The sequence below is a fragment of the Podarcis muralis genome, chromosome 4 (assembly GCF_964188315.1).
Source record: "Podarcis muralis chromosome 4, rPodMur119.hap1.1, whole genome shotgun sequence".
Taxonomy (NCBI): Eukaryota; Metazoa; Chordata; class Lepidosauria; order Squamata; family Lacertidae; genus Podarcis; species Podarcis muralis.
In genome coordinates this window covers 53638245-53647986 of record NC_135658.1, presented here as the reverse complement: position 1 = coordinate 53647986, position 9742 = coordinate 53638245, and the positions used below count along the sequence as shown (strand labels likewise).

Sequence of the window (9742 nt, the reverse complement as noted above, 5' to 3'; positions counted from 1 at the left end):
ACAATCCTATTTGTGTATGGCTGTTTTGTTTTCAATTGGCGGAAGGGTTTTGTTCCTTATTTTTTTATTCTTACTTGTTACATTGAAAACAAATAAAAATGTAAACATTAAAAAAAATAAAGTCTTCCCTAACCTTAAAAAAAGGAGCAGCACTGGAAATCTTACTGGGGTCTTATGGAGGAAAAACATGGAAAGAGAATAAAATTAGGAAATTGTTAAGGCTTTATTGAATCTATCCATCCACTTAAGCTAATGTAATTGTTATTATTAATCCACACAATTAGTATTTCTAAATGCAGAAGCAGCAGCCAGCAGTTATATTTCGGAATATATTAAAAACAAATATCAAGATAGTGTCTGGTTCTATTTTGTAAAAATAAAACCAACACTGCAATGTACATTTTTGTATAGCCATATCATTTTCTTAACTTCCATGAACGAGTACCCAGCAGCATTTAAATGCATTGAAAACAATATGCTAGTGATCAGAATTAATTTACTAATTGTTTGTTCCTTTATAAACCAGTCATTAAATGTTCTTTTTGTATTTTTTTATTACATTCATTAACAAATTTTGCATTAAATGTTATTTACATCATGGTAGAACATTATAACTGTGTAAGTATATGATACCTGAAAGGTCCTAACTGGAAAAAAACAATGGTAGTTTGACAGTTTGAGTCTGTGCATGTTTACTTGGGATCAAGTCCTATTTTGTTCAATGGGACTTGGTTTTTTCTTTTTCTTTTTCAAGCATGCATTAAGAAAGCAGCCTGAATTTTCTAGGGCAGGATAGACTTCAGCAACAGATGCAATTCTTTGGGGGGAAATGCCCCGATTTTAAAATACAAAGTGTATATATAAAGCTTCATTTGCTGCAGAATAGTCAAACGTAACACACCTATGCACACTGCATAAATCACAGATCCTTACAATTAGGTTCAAATTAGGGGCAGCAATGCCTCTATGGTCTCCGGCTATTTATTTCTTCATCTTTGTTAGTTTATCTTCAGTGCTGACTGGTATCATGCCCATGCATTCTTCTGAATTTGCCACATGGTGCTTTAAAATGGAAGACCGGATCACATCAATATCACGTCCTAAATGGTCCTTTATGGCTGAAACAGCTGTTGGTGGAGAATTGAAGTCTACCAAAAAATACCTGGAAATAAAGAAGAATACAATAAAAACAAAGCTACAAGCATGAAAGAGCACAAGAGGCCTGGTGGATGAGACCAAAGGTCTATCTAGCGCAGCATTTCCTACATGCCAATGGAGCATGAGGGCAGCAACACTTTCTTGTTGCTGCTGTTCCCCACAAAATGGTATGCAAAGACATCACACCTCTGATCCCGGAGGCATTATATACCTTTTGTGACTCATACTCACTCCATGAATTTGCCCAATTCCCTTTTAAACCCTTCTACGTTGGCATCCACTAAAAATGCCAGAAGTTACATAACCCTTTCCTTTATAATCACAACAGATCCAAGCTCATCTTGAGAGTGTCTGAACTTCTATAGATCAAAGTTCCAGAAAAGAAATGCATTTCCAAGAGGCATTCTAGTATAAATTTTATGAATTTAGGGCAAGCCCCCAGAGTATCATTTTATTGTTGCTCTGAACAAGGATAGAGCTTGTATGAGAGACTATGTATTCCATGCATTCTTCCTCCCTATACAACTGGAGAGCACCATCATGTCACACATATGCTACCGAGTACAGATATCCGATATCAGAGAATCTAGTTATGTATTGTAAGATATGCACGCTCCCCATCAAAAAAATTGCTATAGCAAGACGGTATTTTTCTATTTAGAAATGGGAAGCAAAAAAACAAGTCAAGGCAGCAGGTATTTATTGTCCTTTTGCTTTAAAAGTTCAAATTACTGAGGACAGAAGCCACATCTGAAGACAGGCAACACCAACTTAAGAGTCTTGGCATTCATTCAGAGGCTCTGCATACCATACTGTAGTTCTCTGCAACCTTGGCAACAATGCAGAGATTTAATTTTCACACACTTCTAGAACTGCCTGGAATTCTTGGTATCAAGGCAAACATTCTCCCATTTGCCAATGTCTACTTTGACGAACAGAGTGTTTACCATGTGCAAGAACATTTCAGATCTTCTATTTCACTCAAGTGCAAGGAAGAATCCCGGAAATTTGTTTCATGGGAGCAAAGTGATTTTCAAAACTTCACTGTGATGATATGAACACCCAGGCGTTTTTCTACAAGCTGCAATAGCTTCCTTTTGAGGATGGACCTACTGGCTTTGAAATGGGAGGCAAAACCAGTGCCTGGTTCCATTAGGAAGAAGCAACTATGAGGAGAAACAATAGTTCTGGGGTATGATGCACATACTGCAGCCAGCATCATATTAGAAAAGGCACTTCATCCTGAGAGGAAGTGAGAATGCCTCTTAAAATAGAATTCTCTGTTCTGTTTTTGTAAGTAATTACTGGCCCGCCATTAAGACTAGTTAAGATTGGCAGGCTCTAAGGCAGGGCCTTTTCAGTAGTGGCCCCAACATTATGAAACTTCCTCCTAAGAATGTGCAAGTTGACTGCCCCATGCCACAATTTTTAAAAAGCCTTTGGAAAGGCACATTTCAAATTAGTGTGTTTGGCTGCTGTTTTATTGATATTCGACTGCCAAGTCTCTGGAAATGAAAATAATATTTTAGTGGTCTAGTAGACTGTAATCCAATACTAACTTTCTGGGGATTGTCCCATTCAACACAGTGAGGCTTACTTTTGAATAGACATTGTGCTGTTAGTTGACTTCGATAAAGGAGGTTTGCCCTATTTCCTTTCATATGGAGCTTGCAGCATTTAGTCTTAATGAGGCATTACTGTAAACTGAGTGAGAGAAAAATTCAACAGCCATGTCTTTTAAAGAAACAAAACCTTAACATTTTCCTGCCATTTGTGCTCATCTAATCCTCCTGAAACAAAAGATACAGAATGTATGTTCTATATCTGCATCTTTTGGGGGATAATTATGACACACAACATAGCCCCCCTTTTACATTTTACTAATTTTTCTACTACCTTGCTAAACGAGAATAGCGGGCTGCTTTCCATTGTGTCTTTAAAACTGTAATGGATTCTGCTCCAGAAGGAATGGCTTGCAACTCGTGTTCTCTCCTGCTCATATAGGCAGGGAGTGGAAATTTCCACTGTGCTGCTGTTGATGATAACTGAAGGCAGCATTGGGGGATGGGGGAGATGAGATGCTGCTGCTGCTGCATTGTCTTTGTCGTTGCCATTTCAGCAGCAGCAAGAAATGTTATCTGGAGACACAAGAAACATAGCAATTTGCAGCATGAAAGTTTATTAGCTGTATCAAACACCCCCAGTATTGGAGCCAGTCTATGGATTTGGTATGTATCCGTGTACAAGAGATCAGGAAAATCCACCTTTGTCTTTTGGAATTATAGCCCAGGTATGCCCCAGGCAGACAAGCAAAAGAAAAAGCAACTGCACTTTAAGAGCTGAGCTGGAACTTACTTTCTGTTCGTAGGCAATCAAGCCAGCACCGATTGTGTTTTGTGCAACCCGGCAGCTCTGTAATGTGTGGAGCAGCTCCATGTTCAGAAATGAGTTGTGGCCGGGTATGTAAGTACTGTAGCACTACAGTTTCTCGTGCAAAGTAACAAGACCTGGTGCATGTGGTTTGAGGATGGGATGGGAAGAAAGGTGGTTGGGGAAGAGAGGAGGCAGCAAAGATCTATTTACAGAGATGTAACGTTCATTTGCAGGCAAACCTGATGGAAGTACAGCTCAAACTCTCCAGGCACCAGCAGCAAAAACCAGTACAGGGGGAAAAAATATCAGGACGATTCTGCTGATTCAGTACAGAAACCCTAGTTATTTTGGTGCACTGTGCATAAAATGTGATGGGACAGTTAAGACTTTTTACTGCCAAAATAACATCTCTGTAAAGAGTTAAATGAAGACCTATTTCAGATCAAACAAGTGGTAAGAAAAGAGGACTGGATATTGAACTGTATCCAGGCCAAGATTAAATCCAGGGATTTAAAATATAGTATACTAGACAACTATATTCCCAAATGGGTTTATCAAAGTTAATCAGCACCAGAGAAACACCTGGACCAGGCTTGTTTTGGAATCCTATTGGGAAAAGCAGTTCTCAGCTGATCTTGTGTGAATGAGGGCCCAAGGGAGAACCTGGGTAAGACCGTGCCCAGGAAATTTCCACGTTTTATAAAGAGTCAGCTTCAGCTTTCCAATATGCCATCACAATTTTTAGACTACACCACAGAAGGCTTATTAAGTCAAGATGAATATCACCGATTGTGTGGCTGAGAGACACGCTAGAATAACTTCTTGTCTACTAATGGGCAAGAGCCAAACTGGGAATCCCAAAGGTGCTGGACACTTCTGGAAAAGATCAAATAAGCCATATTAACATCTGAATCTGAAACATGGTCAGCTTTCGCTTGCAGGCCAAGTCCATCCCCTCTTGACTGCTATGCAAGAGAAGGGGGACAGAACCCTCCATTTGCCTCTCAAAATACCACCCGGACTTGGGGGCAAGGAATCCTTGAGCTGGACACAGGATGAAGCTTTTTCATAGAGCAAGTTCCACCAAGTACAATGGGGCTTATTCACAGGTAAATGGGATTAGGACTGAAGCTTTAGCTGCCCTTTGTGTAACAACTGCAACTTAAGTGTTTACACACTTGGCAAAACAAACTGCTTCACATTTGGACGTATAGGGTGTACTCCAATCCAATGTACTGAAGAATATATTTTTTAAAGGATATTTCATGTCAGAAGAATCAGGCAAAGCCCTTGAAAAGCACAGTCATACCCACCAGCCAACATCAACTGATGGCAGTTTCTAGTATCCCATAGAATGCAAGTCTATTTATGAAGAATGAAAGCGAGAAGAAAAATGTTAAGCAATAATTTCATGATTCGATGTGCTAGGAAACCTGCCATATGGTAGACGTTTATGTCCACAACTGAATTTCTTTTTAAAAAGAGACATTGCCATGATCCAGGAAAGAGGAAACAAGAACAACAAACCACCCCTTTCATAGCGAACACTGAGGACAATTTGCTTCAATTCAGTTTTCGTACCTTAAGCTTTCTCAAAAGACATCTATTTTCCTTTTATGGCTTTTTGTGCAAAACATATACATGCAGATTGTAACATCATTTCAACAGCAACATATCTATTTGTACGCTTTCTACATAGCAGAATTGTCTCTAGTACATAAGCTAAAGAACTTTTTTTGTATGAATGCAAGATGGGACTCTGCTGGATCAAGCTGATGGTTCTTCCAGTTAGACATCCCGTTTCCTGGAAAGTCCACACACAGGACGTAAAGACAATAGCCTTATTACTGTAGTAGTTGTTATTGCTTTGATTTCATTAATACCCCCCCCCCAATCTCGCTGGGTTTCCCCAGCCACTCCAGGCGGCTTACAGCACATATAAAAACATAGTAAAATGTTTGGTCCAGAGCAGTTGGCCCTGCTACTTCTGGACCAGGGGACTGCATCATGACTGATAGCAAGGATACACTTATCCTCCAAGAATTTGTCTAGCCTAGTTTTAAAGCTATCTAAGCTATTTACTGGTTAAAAATGTTTTGAAGCCACCCTTCACCCTTACAAATACCAGATCAGACCAATACTGTATAGAAATGGCACGACCAGAAAATCATAATCAAGTGACCATCACTACATTGTGTGAACACTGCCCACAATAGTGTATGGATCCTGTATGGATCAGCTTTTTTATTTCTCAGTGAAATGTTGTAATGGATGAAAATACAAAAATAAACAGTGTTAGTGGACTCCATCAACTTTAATTGCTTGCCTTTCGGGTAGACTCCCACTGGCAATGCAGATTCTATTCACTGCCTCTGAAGTGCCCCTACCTACCTAATCCCCAATCCTTTTCTCATAGGGCACACTCAAGAGAAAGTAGATGCACTTCTATTGAAATCAAGTGCTCAGCTAATGGAACTTAAGTGCACTCAACATCTGCTGTACAGCGCCACCAGATTTTAGCACACACACAGTATCTCCCACCTTGCAAAATACTTGAACAGAACGCTGTGCGCCTGTGTCACATCATCAGTTTAACAGCACAAATGCTAGTAGTGAATTTAAACTCGGGTTGAACTCTTATGCAACTCCAGACACAGCGCAAGCTGTAGCACTTATTGCCAGAGTTTGGATGCCAACGCACATCAATACTTGCTTGTTCTCACACAATCAAGAAGATGATGCAAAACATGAGGGACCTATTGAGTTTGGTGAGGTTGCGCAGCATATGCACGTGAAACAAAACAGATGCAGCTGAAAGGCTCGTAACTCAGTAGTAGGACCCAGGACCTACCTGAAAATGGTCCTAGACCTAGATGCAAACCCCCCAAGTCACAGCCGGTCAGTGTAGGCAATAATGACCTAGATAGTCTGGCTCAGTTTAAGGCAGTTTCCTCTGCTCCTATCTCACCACATGCCTATCGACATGCAGCTCCTTAGGCACAGGAATGCTTCCTGTGTGGGGTATTTGCAAGAGAAAGTGTTTTGTTCTGTTTTTTGAAACTAAACCATGGTGTGGGCTTTCTTTAGCAATGTACAGGGCCTTTTCTGTGGCTGTGCCCTGACTGTGGAACCCACAAGCCAAGGCAGGTTAGATGGACCTCATCTCTGCAATTTCAGGAAGACACTAAAAATGCTTTTATTCTGCACTGCTCTCAATTATTTTTTAACTTGTAAAGGTTTGATTCCACTCCTCATGGTTTGCAAGATATGCTCTTAATCTGGTTTATTTTTCCAACTTGGTTTTAATGTGTGTTTTGCATGCCCCCCCCCCTTGGGGAAATGAGCTAGTACTGAAGGACAGATTAGAAATATGTTTCTTTATAAAGAAACACATTTCTTTATAAATATATAACTATATAGATTATTGTAAGGAAGGGAAATACAAGATAATAAGCTCTTAAAATATGAACATGTTTTGAGTGGCTATCATTTCAGAGGTGCATCTCTGCAAGTTTGTGCAGCAGTATCATTTGAAATATCCGCAAGGGGAAACAGGTAATAAGCTGCACTGGCTGCCCATCAAGGTGTGCACATTTGTATCTTCAAATGCCAGGGAGAAAGACTGCAAGTTGTTATTTTGATTATTGAATGAAGTCTCTGTGCGACCCTGGTTGCCTAGCAACATTTCTCCATCCTTGCTTACAGGCATTTCTCTTTCAAAAGATATTCTCAGGGAGTTTAACAGCAAAATGTTAAGCAATTATAGGATAAACTCTGCAGTCCATTGTAATCATTTATCTAATGCATCTTAATTTTCAAATGCCAGGGCATTTATTTTCTTGGGCTGAAGATATTTCTCTTAAAATCAGTAACTACAACAATAACTCTTCTTTTACTTGTGCACAGCCATCTTTAATAATGATTTCACCATTAAAAACACCCTCAAAAATATACTTTGGTTCAGATACGCAAAAGGGAATAAAATCAACCCTGAATCAGTATCTCAAAAGATAAATAATTATCGTTTCCAACTGGCTTTGGTGAAATAAAAATGTTACCTTGAAAAGGAAGTGTTTACATGAAGGGCATTTCTTAACAAAGGAAATAGTAAAGAATCAATGCTTGCATTAACTAGCAGATAACAATGAGGGATGCGGGTGGCGCTGTGGGTTAAACCACAGAGCCTACGACTTGCCAATCAGGTCGGCGGTTCGAATCCCCGCAACGGGGTGAGCTCCTGTTGCTCAGTCCCCGCTCCTGCCCACCTAGCAGTTCGAAAGCACGTCAAAGTGCAAGCAGATAAATAGGTACCGCTCTGGCAGGAAGGTAAACGGCATTTCCGTGCGCTGCTCTGGTTCGCCAGAAGCAGCTTAGTCATGCTGGCCACATGACCCGGAAGCTGTACGCCGGCTCCTTCGGCCAATAAAGCGAGATGAGTGCCGCAACCCCAGAGTTGGTCATGACTAGACCTAATGGTCAGGGGTCCCTTTACTTTAACTATGAAGAATGAAATTATCTACCCAAATTACTGTGTGCTTCATTTTAGAATTGTTAAGTAAACAGATTTGTGTGCTTTGTGGAGTCTACTTCTGGAAAGAAACAGTTTAATTCTGAAATGAAAAGTGTATCTAAGTTACATTAATTACCCAATGGAAATTAAGAGGCCCTTAACAGTAAATCCTGTACCTGGGCTTCAATCCAAAGAAGTGATATGTGTATGCAGAAAAGAACAGCACACACAGCTTTAACTGATGACCACCGTGTCCCTAATCAGTAAAAATAGTTGCAGCAACATCCAAACCTCAGCTGCACACAGTGTTCTCCCCTATGCTCCTACCTTGTCTTTAGATCATGGCTTTGAGCATTTATTTAACAGCTAAGGGTTACCTATTCATGTTGCTTGCCAACCTCCCCCTGCCTAATAGCACCACAGCTCCTTCAAACTCCTCCCATATCCCTCACAGATTCTTCAACACACCCATCCCCACTTGCCACCCCACTGCCAATTGCCACCCCCCCAGTGCACCCCAAACTCTTGCATCCACTCACTAATTGCCCAAATCCCAGGACTCTGTTGCCACTGCCACTCTAGGAAGACAGGGAAATGAAGATGAGTGTCTATCTCCTCTTGACTTTGCACCGCCAACAGAAAGTGGGCAGCAACACAGGGTAAAGAGATTTGCTTCTATTTCATTCCCCTCCTTAGTGCAGCAGTGAGATCATAGGATGGAGGAGAGGGGGTGGGAGAGTTTTGAGAGGACTGCTGGTGGTGGTGACAAAAGTGAGCATGTGAAGGCCTGCAGCTCTGCCTGGACCAGCCACCCAACTACCTGCTCACACTGCCTGCCCAGCACGGCCACCTGCTCATTTGAATCCTGGATTCCCCTTGCCCTGATGTACATGTGCGCATGCAAACAGGCAGGCAAGTGGAGGCAATGCGAGAAAAGTGTGAAGGCTTGCTTGGGCCACCCACCTGCCCACTTACTCTGCCAGCCTGTCTACTTTGCTTACCTGCTCCGCCCAATGTTGTCAGGCTGCAAATTTTCCCCTTTCAAAAACATTCCATGGCAAGAAATTCTATTAAAAACTAGACTCAAGGCTTGTGAAACTCATACCCTCCTCTGGTGTGACGTTGATTGTGCTTTGAAATTCTGTATGGCAGCGTTCTTTCGCCCAGGTTTTCCAAATTCCTCACCACTGCTCCTCTCTCCATCAAAGCTTCCACTGTGCGTTTCAGTGTTGCAGCTGTCTCAGGCTTTAAACACAAAGAAGAAGACACGAGTTTGTAGTGCAGTAAATTACTATTGCCCCCTATACTTACCTGGCAAGAAAATAATAAAGGAGAAACTGGAATAGATGTCAAAGGGGAGGGGGGAATTCTGATTCTTCTCTCCATAACCTTCAAGGGTGCTGTATCAGACTATAACAATCACTAACAGCAACATAGTGCACCTGTTTCTTCACAATTACACCCAACTGAGTTCAATGGGAGACATTCTAGACTGAATGTGCATTTTTTGACAGCATCAAATATGTTTAATATACTGCACATTACAACTGCAAATAACTATTCTTATAAATGCTGCAAGCTTCCAGGAATGCACTTATGAAGTGTGTTTTACCTATACCCATATTGTAATTAACTCAGGAAGTCAAGCTTGTCCTATTACACCACACAGGCTGATAATTTCTTTCAATTCCATTTAAAGGT

General features: G+C 41.0%; 1 protein-coding gene across 1 annotated transcript in view; it reads right to left on the bottom strand.

Moving 5' to 3' along the window:
- Nucleotides 1-536: 536 nt before the first annotated feature.
- Nucleotides 537-9742, bottom strand: part of MRPS6 (mitochondrial ribosomal protein S6) — a 28691-nt gene continuing 19485 nt past the window's right edge. The window contains exons 2-3 of the mRNA XM_028727109.2: nucleotides 9147-9286; nucleotides 537-1162 (exon numbers count right to left, since the gene is read on the bottom strand). Of these exons, the coding sequence (XP_028582942.1) occupies nucleotides 982-1162; nucleotides 9147-9286 (321 nt within the window). The 3' untranslated portion in view covers nucleotides 537-981. The remainder of the gene's footprint in view (nucleotides 1163-9146; nucleotides 9287-9742) is intronic.